Source organism: Ascaphus truei, chromosome 7 (assembly GCF_040206685.1).
Source record: "Ascaphus truei isolate aAscTru1 chromosome 7, aAscTru1.hap1, whole genome shotgun sequence".
NCBI classification, from domain to species: Eukaryota; Metazoa; Chordata; class Amphibia; order Anura; family Ascaphidae; genus Ascaphus; species Ascaphus truei.
In genome coordinates, this window is record NC_134489.1 from 44,871,961 (window position 1) to 44,893,197 (window position 21,237).

The 21,237-nt window shown below is 47.1% G+C and overlaps 1 protein-coding gene across 7 annotated transcripts in view; it reads right to left on the bottom strand.

The window, feature by feature from the left end:
• Window positions 1-21,237, bottom strand: part of ASH1L (ASH1 like histone lysine methyltransferase) — a 130,646-nt gene that overhangs the window by 98,911 nt on the left and 10,498 nt on the right. For 5 of the 7 annotated variants that reach the window (XM_075608144.1, XM_075608141.1, XM_075608142.1 and 2 more), the window contains exons 2-3: window positions 12,402-12,894; window positions 2,688-6,675 (exon numbers count right to left, since the gene is read on the bottom strand). In XM_075608144.1, coding sequence (XP_075464259.1) covers window positions 2,688-6,675; window positions 12,402-12,788 — 4,375 coding nt within the window. In that variant the 5' untranslated portion in view covers window positions 12,789-12,894. Of the gene's footprint in view, window positions 1-2,687; window positions 6,676-7,424; window positions 7,556-11,198; window positions 11,232-12,401; window positions 12,895-21,237 lie in introns of those variants that run through there. The other 2 variants (XM_075608145.1, XM_075608146.1) reach the window with 2 other exon arrangements.

Genomic DNA, 21,237 nt, shown 5'->3' on the forward strand with positions numbered 1-21,237 from the left:
CAGGCCCTCATTACCTCCTGGAGTATAAACGCTCAGGATCAGGCCCTCATTACCTCCTGGAGTATAAACGCTCAGGATCAGGCCCACATTACCTCCTGGAGTATAAACGCTCAGGATCAGGCCCACATTGCCTCCTGGAGTATAAACGCTCAGGCCCTCATTACCTCCTGGAGTATAAACGCTCAGGATCAGGCCCTCATTACCTCCTGGAGTATAAACGCTCAGGATCAGGCCCACATTACCTCCTGGAGTATAAACACTCAGGCCCTCATTACCTCCTGGAGTATAAACGCTCAGGATCAGGCCCACATTACCTCCTGGAGTATAAACGCTCAGGATCAGGCCCACATTACCTCCTGGAGTATAAACGCTCAGGATCAGGCCCACATTACCTCCTGGAGTATAAACGCTCAGGATCAGGCCCACATTACCTCCTGGAGTATAAACGCTCAGGATCAGGCCCACATTACCTCCTGGAGTATAAACGCTCAGGATCAGGCCCACATTACCTCCTGGAGTATAAACGCTCAGGATCAGGCCCACATTACCTCCTGGAGTATAAACGCTCAGGATCAGGCCCACATTACCTCCTGGAGTATAAACGCTCAGGATCAGGCCCTCATTACCTCCTGGAGTATAAACGCTCGGGATCAGGCCCTCATTACCTCCTGGAGTATAAACGCTCAGGCCCTCATTACCTCCTGGAGTATAGACGCTCAGGATCAGGCCCACATTACCTCCTGGAGTATAAACGCTTAGGATCAGGCCCACATTACCTCCTGGAGTATAAACGCTCAGGATCAGGCCCTCATTACCTCCTGGAGTATAAACGCTCAGGATCAGGCCCTCATTGCCTCCTGGAGTATAAACGCTCAGGCCCTCATTACCTCCTGGAGTATAAACGCTCGGGATCAGGCCCTCATTGCCTCCTGGAGTATAAACGCTCAGGCCCTCATTACCTCCTGGAGTATAAACGCTCAGGATCAGGCCCACATTACCTCCTGGAGTATAAACGCTCGGGATCAGGCCCTCATTGCCTCCTGGAGTATAAACGCTCAGGCCCTCATTACCTCCTGGAGTATAAACGCTCAGGATCAGGCCCACATTACCTCCTGGAGTATAAACGCTTAGGATCAGGCCCACATTACCTCCTGGAGTATAAACGCTCAGGATCAGGCCCTCATTGCCTCCTGGAGTATAAACGCTCAGGCCCTCATTACCTCCTGGAGTATAAACGCTCGGGATCAGGCCCTCATTGCCTCCTGGAGTATAAACGCTCAGGCCCTCATTACCTCCTGGAGTATAGACGCTCAGGCCCTCATTACCTCCTGGAGTATAAACGCTCAGGATCAGGCCCACATTACCTCCTGGAGTATAAACGCTCGGGATCAGGCCCTCATTGCCTCCTGGAGTATAAACGCTCAGGCCCTCATTACCTCCTGGAGTATAGACGCTCAGGCCCTCATTACCTCCTGGAGTATAGACGCTCAGGATCAGGCCCACATTACCTCCTGGAGTATAGACGCTCAGGCCCTCATTACCTCCTGGAGTATAGACGCTCAGGATCAGGCCCTCATTACCTCCTGGAGTATAAACGCTTAGGATCAGGCCCACATTACCTCCTGCCTCTGTTTGCGCTTGTCTGTCCTTACTTGCATGTCATTCAGTTTATGTAATTGATGTCACTCTGAACCCCATTGTACCGCGCTGTGGAATATGTTGTCGCCTTACAAATAAGGGATAATATCTTGCAAGAAACCGTAGAATTGGAGCAGAGTTTGGTAATATATGCGTGTGATCATGAAGTGAAAGCCAGCTCCTAGGGAAACAGTGTGAGAGGCCCGATGTTACTTCGCTTTACAATACCATACTGTGATTTTAATGGCCCACCCACCAGTGCTTTCCATTTGTTTTCTGTCCCAGTAACAAACGCTTGTGCAGCTGTAACAAGTTCTTTCGCCAGAAACACACGTAAACATAATCAATATCCCAACATCATTTTCCATTTATTTTTCTATGTTGCATTGCCAGAAAATATTGATGCATTGAAACATTTATGGACAAGGAAGCAGAGACTATATCTAGCTTACATGCATTCAAAATAATCTTTTGGTGTAAATGACTATCCTCTAATTAATAGGGTCACCCACAGGGAAGCAGTCTTCCAATCCAAATACCCCGCAGACACGCTGCCTTTATAGCCCTAAATAGAAAGGCCTCCAAGACAGGCGGGGGATTTCAATTCTATAAACTTAAATTGTCCTTTGTATTGAAAAGGGGTAAAATATTCCTGTAAATGTATAAGCCAGTCAGACAGATTTCAGAGCAGCTCACAGGAAAAGGTCCTACACTGATTCGTCAAATCAATCTGGAGGTCAGAACCTGTAGAGAGAATCATCAACATGTCATAGGCCTTCTGCACACCACGTGATGAGCCTTTCAGGTGTATGTATGACACATTAAAGTCATTTCGCAAGGATCACACAGACATGCTAAACTGCTGCAGTATCACTATCTGCATATCCTTATATAATACGCTTTATTGTCGTTCCCTCAATTTTTAGGCTATCAAAAGCATCCCGCCATACAGTAACTGCATTCCAGAGGTGGCAGCCTGACCACCACTGAAGTATAACAAGCACTATAGAGAAGTAACAATATAAGAATGCCTTAAACTGCTTTCCTACCTGACAGGGTCTGGGATGCCCTCTCACTGGGAGGCAGCTGCTCCTTCCTCAGAGATCTGCATAAGGAACTGTCTGGGAAAAGGCCTGGGCTATCAGTTCTCTTTTTACATCCAATGCTGTTGCTTGTGGAGCTGCTGACCCTGCAGTTACCTATTGCACTTGTGAAAAGGTTTGTATGCTCGTCGCTGCTCGCTGGCTCAGAGTTGGGAGTGAAGCCACCCAGGCACAGGCCCGGGGAGCTGTCAGAACAGTCTATCTGCAACGGAGTCTGCAGCCCCATTGCTAGTGAGGACTCCGGGGTCTCTCTTCGCGCCCACTGTTCATCTCTGCTTAATAATCCTTTTGCAGGTGACAGGTGGGAACAAGGCATGTGACATCTGTGTTTCTCTTTATGTTTGTACCTCTCACCGACAGTGTCCTTCCCAAACCTGTAACGTTTTAAAGATTCCAGAACGGTCCTTGATGAGCCACCCGCAGTCAGGGTATCCATGGAGACCTGCGGCTGATCCGACGACCGGTGCTCTCTGTGCTTGTGGCGGTGCCGGTGCTTGTGCTCAACCATCCAGCCATACGCCATTTCTGGAGGAACACTTGGGTAGGTGCTCATGGAGAGGAGTGGAGTTCTGCTGGTCGTAAGAAAAGCCTCCTGGCGAAGCAGCTTATGTTTCTTCTTATGATACTTGGCAGGATTTAGGAGCAAATGGCCAGTGTGCATGTAGGATGGAGGAGGCAATGGGGTAGTAAAAGGAGGAGATGAGGGGGGAGGATACATAGTTGGTGGGTACCTTCCATAATAACCTAAACCAATAGGAGCAGCGGTAAGTGGAGAGGGAGAGTAAGGCATGCCATATGATGGATAGAAGCTAGTGCTGGAGAGAGGGAAACTAAGGCTATGCATGAAAGGCATTTCTGCCATGGTTTCCCGCATTTTGGGTGGTCTACCCCTCTTCTTCTTTAAGTCAGGTTTCCGGATGTAGTGCAAGGGGTCTAATGGGAAAGTAGGGCGACTGTAGAAGCTATTGAAGTTTAGGCGGAATATGGTAGGAAGCAGGTCCCGGGGGATGAAATGGTGACTCCGATGAGTTATCCGGATATCACTCAAGCGGCTTATAAGTACCTCTAACTCAGCCAGGAAATCTGGATCCTGGCGGGTCCGAAGCTGAGGGTACTTCTTTTTACGCTTTCGCTTTTGTCTTTTAATTTTGTCATAACTGAGGAAATCGTGATTCCTGTGCTTGCATTTGTGCTTATGTTTTTCCTTCAGGCTGCTCAGAACCGTTGAGGTTTCCGGAGGCATGAGGGAGACGTGCTCGAACGAGTGCCTCCTCTTTTTCTGCCCGCAGAATTTCTCTGCTCGGTCCGACGTACTGTTGTTATCAGTACCGATGCCGCTATCGCTTGGAATGGTCTCGTCGCTGTGAGACTCGCTGATCGGTGAAGGTGTGGCTTCCTTCAGTGACGTGAGCTCACTTAAGTGAGGAGGAGAGTTTGGCAGCAAGGTAGGAGGGGATAAGTGTCTTGTATCCTTAGAGGCTTTTCTCATGGCGAGCGTCTGAAGGACACTACCCTGTCTGGAATGCATGTGTAAAAATGGCACTGAGCTAGGTTCAACAAAGCCTGCATCGCTGCTAACTGGACTCTGGGCACCACTTGTTCCAGACGAGTGAGAGACCATTTGTGAAGGAAGAACTTCAGAACTGGAAGCTGCTGGAGACATTAATGATGGTAAAGTTTGACCGGGTGCTGCATTAGCGATTTGCTGGCCAGATTTGTCCAATTCAGCGCTATTGGTAGAATAGTTAGTTACAATGCAATCCAGCACTGCCTTGGGTTTTCTACCTCTCCTCTTTCCTATGTAAATGGTTCCTTTTTTGCTTACATTTATTTGTTGGCCCAATTTGGAACCAAATGTGGCTGTGAGAGTTGACACAGTGCCTTGCAGTTTCGATTGAACTTTCCCTTTAGTGTTTTGCTCTGCTGCACTGGAGAGAATCTGACTCAGAAGTTTCTTCCTCTTTATAGTCTTCATCTTATTTATCTTCCGGATAATTGTTTTCACTAGCTGTCCATTGCTCCTTTTCATTGACTTTCTGTCAGGTTCTGAGCAGCGATCACTCAATTTGTGAGGTCCGTCTGTAAACCTGACAAGATCCTTCGTGTTTGAGAGATCACCATTACTTTGCCTATCTCCTTCATAGTCTATCTGGTTTAGACGGTCATTAGCAACAAAAGGTGCTACAGACAGTATTGGTGGTGTCCCCATCAGCGGTGGTGCCAGCTGCCTCCTTGGCCTCCCTCTCTTTTTAGGAAAGTGTTGTCCTGTTGGGTTTGGTTTCAGAGACTGTATATTCACCTCTGGCTGCAGAACTGGTGGCCCGCGCTCTTCTTTAGACTGTGTTGAGACCACTTTGGAAGCTGGAATTTTTAGTACCCTCTTGGGCGGACCTTCAAATTGTGACATTTCCTTGTTTCTGGATCTTCCGCTTTTGGGTTTATGAGCTAGCAATAAGTCTCTAGAACTACACATATTGGTGTAGACATTGTGGGTACCATATAGTTTATGAATTTGTTTGTGGGTTTCATTTAACAGAGGAGGTGAATGCTCAGAGCTGGAGTTATTTAGTTTAGACAATGAAGTTGTAGTAACTCCACTATTCAGAAATGAAGTCCGTCGCATACTTTTTGCAAGATTGTTCTGCTCAGGCATATGGTGTGTGTGGGATTTGAAGAGATTATGCTCTTCAGATTGTATTTCCCTTGAAGACTGACCAGTGGTTTTGGTCATCACTTTCGTCCATCTAGGTTTCCTTCCTTTTCTTTTCTGTATATGTTTTTCCTGGGAATTCGTGCTCACGTTTTGGGCGTTGTGAAATTGAGTCTCTGCTGCTACGCTGCTAATCTTTAGCAACTGCTTTTTACGAAGCAAACTTGCAAAACTGACAATGGAGGGGTCTGACTTGTTATTGCCAGACTCGACTCCCTGGGTGGGCTTTTTCCCTGGGATACGGAACCCAGGAGGCAAATTAGTTCTTGTGATCCCACTACATACGGTTTTTGAGTCCAAATTGTGATGTAATGTTCTGTGGCCCAGATTAACAGGCAAGTTTCCAGAAAGAAACTGGTTCTTGTCACTCCGCTCATCAATACATTGTAAGCGCTGTGGTACAAGGTCTAAGTGCAATGAATTTGAAGCAGAGTGTGGGGAATTCACATGTGGGCTCCTGCTAGAGGCAGTCACTGAAGTCGCAGACACTGGTGCAGGGAGGTTTCCCTCACCAACTGCACTGAAAGGTGACTTTGCTGTCGATGCATCAGATGCTCCTCCTGTCCTTAAATCCAATGAAGTGCAATATACAGGATGCTGCTTTTCCTGCATGGATGGGTCAGGAAGTCCTCTCTCTCTGAGGGAGAGGCTATCCTGCTGAATGGTGGTCCCACCGCAAAAAACGTCCTTTTCAGTACCTGGCATCTCTTTCCTAATACATAACTTTTCCAAGGTGCTCTCCTTAATCTGCCGTACATTGCTTTTCTCCAATGACTTACTGCTCCTTTTCTCTTGTAAAAGTTCTGTTTCCATTACCTCGGAGTAGCTGGAAGGAGCGTTGTGACGCTCTAAGGCAGGAGAGAGAGTGTCATTTTTCAGAATCCCCAATTCTTTGGTAACCATACCATTTGGGGGTATATTGGCCTGCTTCTTGGTTCGGTTTTTGGAAGACTTGGAAGGGGGGCATGTTGCTATGAGCTGAGCCAGTTTTTCAGTGACACTGGTTGTGGTTCCATTTACTAGACCTCGGTCCTTCACGTCAGGATCTTTGTGATCACCAAGTCCAGCTGATGCTGCCTTGGTGGGATCAGCTACTGCCGAGTGGAAAGGTGAATGATCCCTTGATGTGGAAAGCTTTTCTTCCTCTGGGCGAAGATGCAAACCTTCCACCTTTTGACAGTCAATGCTTGTAACGTCGCTGGACTTATGCACTTTAGAAGGATCCTAAAAACAAAAAAAACAGAAAAACTGCTTAAGTTAAGTACATTGTGAACATGGCAAATATTTAGAGTCAATGATTTTCAACCACTTTATAGAAGTCAGTGTCAATATTCCGGTCTAACGCATCGTTTGCACTAAAATCTGGTGATGCGTAACATATCACTAATGCAGAAATGTAGTGGGTTAGCTATTTACCTCTTGTAAGAAGAGGAAATACGCAATATTAGTGTAAAACTGAAGTCATTTCTGCGACACCGCAAAACTAAACGAGCCCTGATGGAGAACCACAGCCAAGAGGAACACAACCTTTGGGTACCTGTTATTAAACAAGCAGTTCATAGACAAACACCTAGCTGTGTTCGTAAAAGGTTACTATACGAGAATTTACAAGCACCTACTCAATACACATCCAAATGATATGTTCATTTAAATTCTAGCTATTGTCAAACCTTAAAACATTCTATTAAGATTCAATTAAAGCATTTCTTCCATCACCCATACAAAGCTGCAGGGGCCTATCGTTTAGTAATGTCCATATACATTGCAATTGCTCTAAAACAGCAGTCATATCCTTTGTTAAATGATGTTGAGATTTCCCATCTGATTACTGTGCGCGTGCATGTCTGTATGTGCAAAAGGGAGCTAGAGGAGGAGGATTTTTACAAACAACAAGCAAGAAACTTGACAAAACGCCCTAGAGATGATAGTGAGATCATTAGCTGAAACATTCCATCCCAGGGATAGGGGATTACCTCCAGCTGGCTCATCAGAAAGCAGCCTGCACCCGTGAGACTAACAGCTACAATACCTAGCCAATAACAGATTACCAAATATCACACGGAAAAAAGCTCTCTCTCTCTCTTTGGAGAAGATTATTATCCGGAGCAATGAGAATATGAAACTCAGCCGAGCTGCAGAAACAAAATGGCAGAAAGGGGTGGGGATAGTAACCGAAGCAGCCGATAAACCTGGATAAAACTATAGCACTGTTATGTTACTTATTCATTCTCCATACTCCCTGAGGACAGGTTTCCTATCAGACTGACTATGCAACCAACGGAGCTCGCCTGCGCCCCGCGTATGGGAGTGTTTGTCTTACACAATGCCAGTTATTTAGGAAAAGAAATGTGGCACCTTGTTTTGTCTTGTAGGCAGGAAAGATCATGGCTGCCGCTTTCAGCTGTCTCTGTTTTGTGTACGGAAAGAGCAGAGGGGGGGGGGGGGGGGGAAGAGAGACTACAGTGGAATGTGAAGCTTAAGCAGAATTTGCATAATAGCGCTGCTGCCATGGAGACGCCGGGCTTTGTGCCAGCTGCTCCGTCCTCTACTACTACACAACACCTACAGCAAAACAACCTTCCCCTAAACACACGTCTCTATATCCCTGCGCCTTCATAGCCGTTATCAGCTGCTGTCCTTGTGAAGGGGCCACGGGCCACACACACACAGTAGTAAATGGAGAATTAGCCTTAAGCTCACAATCAAATTAGTGTAAAGGCACAAAACACTTGGAGGCTTGCTCAGCTAAAAAAATATATGTGTGAACACACCAACATGTATGTACGGTATATACATGCAAATGTGTGCGCACATATATCTGCCCGCCCGTACACCCAAGCGGGCATGCCAATGCGCACATGCCTGTGCATGTGTACACGCCTGCACACGTGCATGCATGGGTGTGCAAACATGCACGCACAGGCATGTGTGTACGCGTGGGCGTACGGGCAGGCATATATGCATGGCCGCACGCACCCAGGCATGCCCGCGCATGCATACCCACGCATGTGTCTACGTCAACGTACGTGTGTGTATACACACATACAAATAAACCAGATTGAAGTGAAGGTACATGAAATTTGCACTAATTTTCAGACACCTATTATATCACAGAAGGGCTGTTCTCGCTCATCTGATATCTAAGAGACAGCTGCACCCATATAAAAAGTTGTAACTCGGAGGCTGGTACCATCGTGTTTCAGTCTCACAAGCATCTCACACAGCAGCTTTACATGACAGGAGTAGGGACTGCTTTGCTCTGATACACTACTTCTGCAAGTCAGTGTTAGCTCTGCTATTAATAGCTAAAATATTTTGAGGCTAAGCATCTGCCATCTGTGTATCAGCATCAACTTGCTATAAACCATCAGATGGTTTTAAAACAAAGACCTAGAAAAGCAAAGTGCACATCAACGAAGAGTCACAACAGGTGTAAATCATGCACACACGTGTACACTGACACAAGATGTCACACCCCACATTCTTTATAACTGCTCTATACCTTTGAGGGGTTCAAGTGCAGCCAGAAGCAGAAAAAAGGAAGTTATTTGAAGTTCTGGTTTGGGAAGTGAGTGCACCTCAAACCAAGGTTTCCAATCTCACAACTCTGTGCAGTAACCACAAGTCTGTTTGCGTACAGTACTTCTTTTTATAGATGGACCATGTGCTCTTCTTTACTGTGCTAAAGTAATGTACTAGAATGAGCGTGATCACATAACTGAAGTCAATACAACATGAGGAAATATAGTTACATAGACTGACGGCAGACAAGAACCACTTGGCCCATTTTCCAGTGTGCTGTAAAACCTAAGAACCTATTTGATCCTTGAATTGCTTTGGTACATAGGATTTGGCCTTATGTCTATAAGAAGCATGCTTTAATTCCCTTACTGTATTAGCCCCTACCACCTCTGTTGGGAGGCTGATCCATAAATCCCCGCTCTCTTTCTGAGGGTACTCTGTTACATTTCCCCTTAGCCTGCCTATGACTGGAGTTGAGAGAAGGTGCCCGGCAGTTTTCCTATTGCACCACCATTTACTGGACTCACCTAAAAGTAAGTGTACATGAGCATTACAGTTTGCATGCCGTAGGTGCATTCATCTGATGTAACATTTAGAGTACGTCACCAGCACTTCCTAAACTCAATAAGCAAGTGAATATCCAACGATGAGTAACCTGAATATAATGCATTTCAACACAACCAATATGGCTCGTTAAACTCTACCATTGAGTTCATTCATCAAACCCGTAATAACACTACATATTACGCAATGCTTTCCAAGAAAAGGCTCCATCACGTACTAAAAAGGAAACCGCAGATTCTGCAGCATCATGAAGGAGTTTGAAAGAAAAGCACAATCCGTGAGCGCTGCTTTCCGTGCTCTGCGAGCGATCACCTTTTCCCTGCTGCTGGAAATCACGCTGTCATTTATCAGTGGGAAGAAATGACACAACAGGACCAGCAAACCCACTTCCTCCAACTCAGACTTTCTACAAGAACAATGCAGCAGAAAGATCTGGGTTCTCTTTTCACGTGTTCTATGTTATCTTCTGGATCTTGCTAAGAATCTTGACAGGCTGCGCTGGACAAAATGCCCCCAAATACTTGCGTTTACCCATTATTCCTTAAATGAGTCCCAGCTGCTAAACTATTACATGTCCGTTACATGTCCAGTTGCACAGTTGAGCCTCTTCTCATGCTCTATACAAGCATTAGATTATTCTTCTATTGCCAGACGACCGACTCCGCATCACATAACACCAAATGACCTCACCAGCCAATTCCAAAAAGTTTCATCTTTAGCAATAAACTCACTTGCCTGATCTGTGCCATTCTTTTATCACACTGGAAAAAAGAAACACGTCGCCCAAGATGCAGAAACCCACAAAGCCTAGCAAGAGCGCTACTTCCATTCATTGTCAAAACCAAGCCATAAAAATCAACACATAAATGCCAGGAGAGAATGAAAATCCCTCATTTTAATGGCCAAATTCCACAGAACTTGTTTTCCATATTGTAAAGGCCCAGGAGGGTCACATGTAAGGCCTTGTCCATGTTGGCGCTGAGCGGGCGGGCACACTCATGCTGGCCGCGATGAAAACACATTGCGGCAATGTGTGTGGCCAGCGTGAGCAAGCGCTTGAGCATGCGCGGCGCTTGCCAAGCAAGCAAATTTGAATCTGCCGCTCGCATGTCACATGAGCGGTTCGCCCAATGAAGGCAAACCAGCTCCATGACGTCTTGGCTGCGCCACCTGACATGCCCACCTCGCGCGCACGAATCGCCCGGCCGAGCAGGGCCCGAGCGCCAGCTACCTGCCTGGCCGCAGCCTTAGGAAGGGAGATACTCATCCCAATCCTGTGCCGCAGATTCGCATAAACTCGTCTCACAAAATGTTTCCTGGGGAAGAAATCTCGTGCAGGTCTTCTTATTCCGCTCATGTGAAATCGGACCTCAAAAAGCACACAGAAAATACAACCATTATGTACCAAAATGAAGATGCATAATATTTACAATCCAAAATGTATACTCAGAACGCATACATTGGTGCACCAATGTATAAACACATAATGACACATGTAGAGGGATTGACGGTGCTGATACAGTCTGTGGACACGAGATCTGCAAAATATTTAAGCTCATATCTTACAATTACTGAATGTATTAAATTCACTACATCAATTTGCAAAAAAATGAGATGTCTGTTAAAAAGGTGCATTTCTCTAGCAATTTAGCAAAATGTACCTGAATGGAGTTAGACATTTCTATGAAATCATGGCTTAGCAGAGGCCAGTGTAAGCACTGTGCTCACATGGACACGGGCATTGAACATCTCGGAATCACCTCCAATGCACAATTTGAAAGCGCTTTCTGACAAACGCCTATCACTTCCTCGGAATTAGGTCAGCTGTCACCATGGAAACCACTAAAAGATGCATAAAGATACAGCCCATTGCTAAAATGTCTTCATCGCAGCTAAAAATACCACAGTGTATCGGCAAATGCAGCACCTCAAACACTGATCGTGAGCAGAGCGCTGTAACCCTGGCAGTGCTGAAGGGTAATGCGCCGAGCTAAAGAACCACAGGACCCACGGTGAGTGGAGAAGATCAGGATACATTGTACATCACACTAGGTGCAGAGTTTAACAGGAATGATGAGCAGCACACCTTGTGTACCAATCTGCTGCCTCACAAAAACACACAACACCAGCCAATGTTATCTGCGTGCTCACAAGATCAAATCTGTACTGATAAGCTTCCACCGCCACACAGCAGGGCAACGTGGCACGTAGGGCTCACAGCTGCAGGTTGAGCCCAAAAACTCCCCTTTATGGGACTCAGCAAACTGTAGATTTGTGAGGCTAAGGACCTGTGTGTGTATAACTACGTTAAAATACTATACATCTAAAGCAACATTTGAAAGCACCCTACATACAGTACCTCCCCGAAAACAAAAACCACAATCCCAGTGGGTGCAGCACATCCAAATACTAGTCAGTTGCAATTAGCAAAGGAAATAGAAAGTGTAACCGAAGCAGAGAGACTCGCATCGTAACACGGGATCAGTTCCTCATAGCAGCAAAATATTAGGGTTGTGTCTCATGAAAAGGTTCCTCTGCAAACACACCTCCTCCTGACCCCCTAATGCACACTCACATATCCATTAACTAGGCTGCCTGACCACTCCTGCCTTGCCCATGGTTGCATAATGGAAATCACTGGCTCACAGTAGCACAGGGTGCTTTGCCATCAGCTGGATCACCAAACCAGTCCAAGCACATATTCCCACAAGCAGAGAGCATCTCACAGAAGGGCCTTCTTGGCAGAAAGGCTCATTACAGACAGAAGCAGGATGCAGCCTTAAGATCTCACCTGCTCTTAACACGTAAGAAAGAACTCTGTTACACGCGGCCCTACGGGAGGGCACTGTACGGAGATGACTCACCTGTTTGGAGGAGCCGAGTGCATTGCTCTCCTCGGTCATCTTCCCACTCTTTGGGCCCCTCCGTGTGTGTTTTATGCTCGTTTTTATGGCCGGACGGCAGACATAGATCTCCAGGTTCTTTGGAGGTTTCTTAGTCCTCTTAGCTTGAAGTCCAATTTTCAGCTTTAGATTCCCCTCAGCAAAGTTTGTCTCGGTGACGGAGAATTCCTGCGTGTCTGTGCTGCTCGGAGCGATATCTGTGCTCTGCCTCTTCTGCTCCTCGACACTGCTTACTTGGGCTGTCTCTCTCTTGATGGTCGCTGAGCCACTGCAGATTACAGAGGGGGTTTTCCCAGACCCTTCTGAATCAGATCCTACACCTAACATAGCAGTATCCCTATGGTCCATCACCGGCACGCTTTGCCTTCCCCCACAGGAAACGTTATGGAAGATGCAGTGTCGTGTGCCACAAAAGAAGCATTTATGGTCCGAAAGGTTGATTCAGCGTGACCCTCTGTCAACACACAAAGGACAGTGTTAGGAGGGCAGCAACTAGGAAAATAAACAGTAAAACAGGTAATATAAGATAGCACACATGAGCACGCACAACATGCTTATGTAGCCGGGGGTACAGAGATCCCACTTTCAGTTACATGGTAACGACAGTTTCTAGCAAACGATCATTTTGTGACATCTACTGCAGAAGACTTGCAATGGTCGTTAAGCTTCCCAGTGCATTCACAGCGTTTCATCACTTCTCGGGCACTGAAATGGTTAAGAAATAAAGCACAATGTATCATTTATACAGATTGCAATTATACACAACAGAGCAGTCAGGACACGTGATGAAGCTTAAAATTACAACAAACCAGCAGATGTCAGAGCAAACTTATTTAAAATGATGAATATGATCATAAAATGAAGTATTTAAAAAGTTCATGAAACATTTAGCATAATTCATGTATTTGAAATCCTCAGTACAAAAGCAGATGAGCAAAAGTGTCAGTCCAACAGCACCTCTGACGCACACTTCAGCTGAATGATCATGTGACCCGGAGTGGAGCAGTCTCCGAGAGAGACTCCTTTAATGGCCCGGAGTGGAGCAGTCTCCGAGAGAGACTCCTTTAATGGCCCGGAGTGGAGCAGTCTCCGAGAGAGACTCCTTTAATGGCCCGGAGTGGAGCAGTCTCCGAGAGACTCCTTTAATGGCCCGGAGTGGAGCAGTCTCCGAGAGAGACTCCTTTAATGGCCCGGAATGGAGCAGTCTCCGAGAGAGACTCCTTTAATGACCCGGAGTGGAACAGTCTCCGAGAGAGACTCCTAATAATAACCCGGAGTGGAGCAGTCTCCGAGAGAGACTCCTTTAATGACCCGGAGTGGAGCAGTCTCAGAGAGAGACACCTTTAATGGCCCGTAGTGGAGCAGTCTCCGAGAGACTCCTTTAATGACCCGGAGTGGAGCAGTCTCAGAGAGAGACTCCTTTAATGGCCCAAAGTGAAGCAGTCTCCGAGAGAGACTCCTTTAATGACCCGGAGTGGAACAGTCTCAGAGAGAGACTCCTTTAATGGCCCGGAGTGGAGCAGTCTCAGAGAGAGACACCTTTAATGGCCCGGAGTGGAGCAGTCACCTAGACTCCTTTAATGACCCGGAGTGGAGCAGTCACCTAGACTCCTTTAATGACCCGGAGTGGAGCAGTCACCTAGACTCCTTTAATGACCCGGAGTGGAGCAGTCACCTAGACTCCTTTAATGACCCGGAGTGGAGCAGTCACCTAGACTCCTTTAATGACCCGGAGTGGAGCAGTCACCTAGACTCCTTTAATGACCCGGAGTGGAGCAGTCACCTAGACTCCTTTAATGACCCGGAGTGGAGCAGTCACCTAGACTCCTTTAATGACCCGGAGTGGAGCAGTCACCTAGACTCCTTTAATGACCCGGAGTGGAGCAGTCTCCGAGAGAGACTCCTTTAATAGCCCGGAGTGGAGCAGTCTCCAAGAGAGACTCCTTTAATGGCCCGGAGTGGAGCAGTCTCCAAGAGAGACTCCTTTAATGGCCCGGAGTGGAGCAGTCTCCGAGAGAGACTCCTTTAATGGCCCGGAGTGGAGCAGTCTCCGAGAGAGACACCTTTAATGGCCCGGAGTGGAGCAGTCTCCGAGAGAGACACCTTTAATGGCCCGGAGTGGAGCAGTCTCCGAGAGAGACACCTTTAATGGCCCGGAGTGGAGCAGTCTCCAAGAGAGACACCTTTAATAGCCCGGAGTGGAGCAGTCTCCAAGAGAAACGCCTTTAAAGACCTGTAGTGGAGCAGTCTCCAAGAGACACACCTTAATTTGGAGTGCAAGGAAAGGGCTTCTTCGTACATTTGTATTACCCATTACCGTAAGGAAAAGCTATTAGAAGCAGACTCAAAAGCTATATTCTACTGTTACTACTACAAACAATATACATTTTCCACTGATGTATTTTTGGAATGAATTTGGTCAATAGTTCCAACATGTTGGTTTGTGTATATAAATATGTATTTGGGATATAGAGATTGTGACCTGGCCTTAACCCTGTCTAAATAGGGCTTCCATTAGGAAGCCTGTATCTGGCTGATGAGCCCAGCAGGGAGCTGGTTAATTGCAGATACAGACAATTAGCCAGTCTCCACCTGGCTCCTCAGGTAAAATGCCTCCTGCTAATCTGTAGGGAACCTCTCTAGCATTAAGGAAGTGTGTGCTGCCAGAGAGAGATACCAGGGAACCAGCCCCTCTATTCCAGGACACAGTGGTCCCTGAAACCCGCCTTAGGGTGCACCCCACGGACACCAACTCAGACCCGGACGGAGGGAAAGAGTCCTTGATAACAGGTACAGCTTTGGACTTTGGGTCAGAGGTTGGCAAGAGGCCTATCCTCCCAGCCCTGCAGATAGGGACTGGGAGAATGAGTTAGCCCTTGCACAGGGATAGGTGGGTAAGAAGCGTATCTTCCCAGCCCTGCAGATAGGGACTGGGAGAATGAGTTAGCCGTTGTACAGGGATAGGTGGGTAAGAAGCGTATCCTCCCAGCCCTGCAGATAGGGACTGGGAGAATGAGTTAGCCCTTGCACAGGGATAGGTGGGTAAGAAGCGTATCCTCCCAGCCCTGCAGATAGGGACTGGGAGAATGAGTTAGCCCTTGCACAGGGATAGGTGGGTAAGAAGCATATCCTCCCAGCCCTGCAGATAGGGACTGGGAGAATGAGTTAGCCCTTGCACAGGGATAGGTGGGAAAAGAGGCGTATCCTCCCAGCCCTGCAGATAGGGACTGGGAGAATGAGTTAGCCCTTGCACAGGCATAGGTGGGTAAGAAGCGTATCCTCCCAGCCCTGCAGATAGGGACTGGGAGAATGAGTTAGCCCTTGCACAGGGATAAGTGGGAAAGAGGCGTATCCTCCCAGCCCTGCAGATAGGGACGAATGTCAGCCCTTACCCACCTATCCCTGTGTAAGGGCTGACACACTTCCCAGTACCTATCGGCAGGGCTGGGAGGATAGGCCTCTTACCCACCAATCCCTGTGTAGGAGGCCTATCCTCCCAGCCCTGCAGATAGGGACTGGGAAGTGTTAAAGTCCTTACACAGGGATAGGCTGTTTTGATTATTTTGTATGCTACCTTAAAGCTGTATTTTTTCTTTGAAGATATGGGCTAAATAAAAGCCACTGTTTGTTTCCCCAATCTATGTCTCCCCGGTTGTACCTCTGCACTTGTCACCTACTGTACAGCAATATATATCTGTGGAGATGTTGCCATTTTATCAACTATTTTTTAAGGTGCACCTGCTTTGAATTGTATATACTGTACAAGATAGATCTGCTGATAAGTGGGACAGATTTTCAATCTAAAAAAAAGCAAATGTAGGCCCATTTTAAATATATTTACAGAAACTTGTAATATGACAAAGATAAAAAAAAAAAATCTGAAAAAGCAAAACTTGTCAATCAGAAAATGAGCAGAGTTCAGCCAGCCGCACTCTCGCGCAGCCAGCCGCACTCTCGCGCAGCCAGCCGCACTCTCGCGCAACTCCGTAACTGGTGTTGCCCATCACTTTATTGAATGACAATCCACCCAAATAATTATTGTGTGTTTACATACCCCCCTGACATACTCTTAGCATGAATGAATGCATAAAAGTCTACATATACAGCAGCTCATTGGGATGTATGGGGCAGAGGTATTACATTACATACAATAAAATATGGTTACTTTGTCAGCAATACAATTTATCAGGGTCCATGCACACGTGGGGGTTCCTCATACGGTCTTGGACGATCTGCCACGACCAGAAGAGCACCAGCGTTCCGCCACGGGAAACTTCACCGCGATGCTCCTTCCACGCCCGACCCAACAAGCCAGGTCTGCCACGCCCCCGACCACACAACTGCATGTTTAAATGTCCCATGCGGGACAGCTACACTGCCCAGACTGGCCACTCCGACCCGCCATCTCTAAATGTCACGCGGCAAGCGGACTGGCGGCAAAGTGTCCCAGCAGCAGAACGCCTGTGGGGTTTTGGCCGCAGATAAATGTTCCATTCCGTCCCCATGAAGGTAGTGGGACCTACTCCAGCCACCCCTAATAGCTCACAAAAGGATCCAATCCTTTCCATCCACACAGTTGCGAGCTGGAGAGTGTGAGGATTGGAACTCGGTCCCGCCCCCAAGATGCGTTGGGTGACACCCCTCGCGCAAGCACCGCAGTACTGCTACTAGGACCGGACCTAGATTCCGCTACTGCGCCGCATCCCTTGATGCAGAGGACGTCACTGTCACGGTAGCTTATGACAAGATATAATGAACACCAAATATCTGGGTTGAACTGAAGAGGCTTAGATATAATAAAATATATTTATTCCTTAAAAAGGTGAACACAGCAATATAGTACAATTAACAGGCAAGAAGGTAACACTTACTTAGGGTTTGGGGGATGGAGAAGTATCAGCTAGCAATTCTCCAGCAATCCGGTGACATTCCAGGTGGAATCAGAAGCACAACTAAAAACTGTAGGGTGGACACAGTTTATATACCTGTGTAACCCTATTCTTAACATTGAATACAGACTATTGGTGAACAATTATCTGTATCCAATCCCTAACGTGGAGACACAGATTAACCCATGCCCCCCAGCTAATTAGCCCATGTGTACTGGGACTCTATGGGTAGCCCCATAATTAAATCAGGGGCAACGACCAGTCTACCAAATGAAGTATCTGCATTGTTTGTAGGTGTAGACATAACACTTACAAACCACTCCAGTTTGATGATTCTCCACCCTCAGGTAACAATTAGAGTGGCAGAGTCTGTTGATTAGTACTTAGTGTAAACAATCAGGCAGTTAACTTTTGATCAGTGCTTAGGCTCAATCAGCCGGCTGCCCTTCATGACCTATTAGCATAGCAGATGGAGTCTGCATTGTCAGAGCAGATCCAAAATACCATACATATACACTTTAATATCTACACATATTAATAAGTTCCATTCTGGTGGGCTCAGTGGGTCGAAATTTGCCAGTTTTTAATGCCTACAGTGACTCCACACATTGGCCAAATATCAACTCTCTGCGACCTCCAGAACTGGAGATACAGAAATGCACTTTAAAACATTAAAATACAGGATTATAATAAAACATGGGAACAGGGGAACATACATTTTCCTGACATGACAAGGTGTAAGCCACATTCCTGGACCACAGTCCAGTTAACCCCTTGCCTCCCTGGTGAGGTCAGGGGGTGGCCATATGGGGTGCAACCCCTTTAATACCGGGCCAACCCCCCTCTCCCTCTACAGTCACTGTTCCCACTTCACGCCGGCGCTGCAATGCCAGGGGCACTAGAGGGGTTAATGGCACCAATTACTTCACAGCTGTGATACACTCCGCCCCTGCCTATCAGTACAAAGCCTACCTGTAATTATGCATGACTCACAGCCTGAAGGAGCCTTCCATTGACTTCCTGCTCCTTATATGCTCAGCCAGCCCTGAGCATAAACTTGTGTTTATGTACTAGTGCTTGCCTCAAGCATCCTGCTGCCATGCTGTTGCTCTGTGCATTCTGCTTGATCTCCTGCACCTTTGACCTCAGCTTGAACCTGGACCCAGTTGGTTCCGTCCTGTTTGTGGTGAGCACTCGTTACAGTATGCTCAGCCCCACAAACATGGACCCCGCTGAGGTGGTTCGAGTCCTGCTCAGACACTCTTATATGTTTAGCCACATAGAGAAACAGCTTGACCAGAATAGTCGGCGAAAGGAGCAACTTCTACTTACAGTACAAGCTTTGACTGACCAGGCTAAAAATTCCCCTGTGGACCCTTTCCCCTCAGCAGTGTCTGCTCCCACAACCGTTCCCATGGAGCCTCCGAACCCCGACTCCTTACACCCAACCGCTATGGCGGCGAACCTCTTGGTTGTCGCTGATTTCTTAACCAGTGCGCGAGTTTGAATTGATGCAGTCGCGTTTTCTATCCCAGCGATCTAAGGTGGCCTATATCGTGTCCCTGCTAGTGGATGACGCCTTAGCGTGGGCTTCACCCATCTGGGAACAAAGGCCAAACCTCATGTGCGACATAGGCCGCTTCACCAAGGAGATCCGCAGAGTATTCGACATGCCAGGACGCAAGGTAACCGCTGCCTCATCTCTCTTCCATATTTCCCAAGGCAGTCGTCCCGTGGCCCAGTACGCGGTCGAAGTTCGGACAATAGCCGCTGAAACCGGCTGGAATGATGAGGCATTGGCGGCAGCATTCTGGCAAGGTCTCAAGAACTTGCTGCGCAGGAACGTCCCATGGAACTGGAGCTCATTGGCCTATGCATCCGAGTGGACTTAAGATTACAGGAAAGAGGGGCCGAGAAAAAAAAAAAAAAAAATCGACGCAAGCAAGGTATGCAGTCCCTCCGCAGCCACAACACAGTTGTGTCTCTGTGTAGAGATCTCCTGGACCAATACGTCATTGTCTATCTAGATGACATACTCATCTTCTCCAAAACCGCACGTGAACACCCGGGTCATGTCAAACAGGTACTCCAACGACTACGGGAGAATCACTTATTCGCGAAAATGGAAAAGTGTCACTTTCATCAAACTACGACGTCCTTTCTGGGCTACATCATCTCCGATACTGGCCTTGCCATAGATCCAGCCAAAGTGAAAGCAGTTTGGATTGGCCCCGCCCTACGACCCTGAAGGCCATACAATGGTTCTTAGGCTACTACCGAAGGTTCATACACAACTTTTCATCCGTAGTAGCACCCATTACGGCGTTGACACAGAAAGGAGCTGACCCGGCACTTCGGTCTCCTGCAGCCCTTCAAGCATTCGAGAAGCTAAAAACAGCCTTTGTGTCGATCCCCGTGCTGGTGCATCCTGATCCAGCTCGAGGTGGACGCTTCAGATGTTGGGGCCGGGACAATCTTGTCCCAAAGGAAAACCCCACAAGCCAAGCTACACCGCTGCGCGTTCTTTTTAAAAAAAAAATCTCGTCTGCCGAACAGAATTACGACGTGGGCAATCGTGAACTGTTGGCCATCAAGATGGCCTTGGAGGATTGGAGGCATTTGCACGAGGGCACCGAAAACCCTGTAACTATACTGATGGATCATAAAAACCTCATACATCGAAGGCGCACGTCGCTTGGGGATGCAACAAGCTCGATGGTAACTTTTCTTCTCTCGCTTCAACTTCATTATTTCCTATCTACCGGGTTCTAAAAACGTCAAGGCAGACACCCTCTCCCGCCAATATCTTGTAGAAGACAGGGCTGAGGACTGACAGGAAAGCAGGAAAGGGAATCCCCAGCTGGGGAAAAGCGCCAAGCACTACTGTAGTGGAGATGCCAAATGAAAAGCTGATGCTGCTGGGTCACTAAAAATGATTATTTGTTGCTGGACATATACAAAAAATAACGGACACCTCGAGGAGGCGCACTCTGACGCGTTTCGTACCTCTCGGGTACTTTGTCAAAGAGACAGGAAACCATACTTCCCCCATCATACAGTTGGGTCCGGAAATAATTGGACACTGACAATTTTCATAATTTTGGCTCTGAACACCACCACAATGGATTTGAAATGAAACAACCGAGATGCAATAGAAATGCAGACTTTCAGCTTTAATTCATGGGGTTAAACAAAAATATTGTATGAAACGTTTAGGAATTGCAACCATTTTCATACCCCGCCCCGTCATTTCAGGGGCTCAAATGTAATTGGACAAATGAACACAATCATAAATAAAATGTTCATTTTTAATACTTTGTCGAGAATCCTTTGCAGGCAATGACTGCTTGAAGTCTGGAACGCATGGACATCACCAAACGCTGGGTTTCCTCCTTTGTGATGCTGTCAGGCCTTTACGGCAGCTGTCTTCAGTTGTTGTTTGTTCGTGGGTCTTTCTGCCTTAAGTTTTGTCTTCAGCAAGTGAAATGCATGCTCGATCGGGTTGAGATCAGGTGATTGACTCGGCCATTTGCAGAATATTCCACTTCTTTGCCTTAAAAACTCCTGGGTTGCTTTCGCAGTATTTTTTGGGTCATTGTCCATCTGTAAAGTGCCGTCCAATCAACCGCTGAATTTGGCTGAATCTAAGCAGACAATATATCCCTATACACTTCAGAATTCATCCGGCTGCTTCTGTCTTCTGTCATATCATCATTGTAAGCCATGCATGCCTATGCCATCATACTGCCTCCACCGTGTTTTACAGAGGATGTGGTATGCTTCGGATCATGAGCCGTTCCAAGCCTTCTCCATACTTTTTTCTTTCCATCATTCTGGTACAGGTTGATCTTAGTTTCATCTGTCCAAAGAATGCTGTTCCAGAACTGGGCTGGCTTTTTTAGATATTG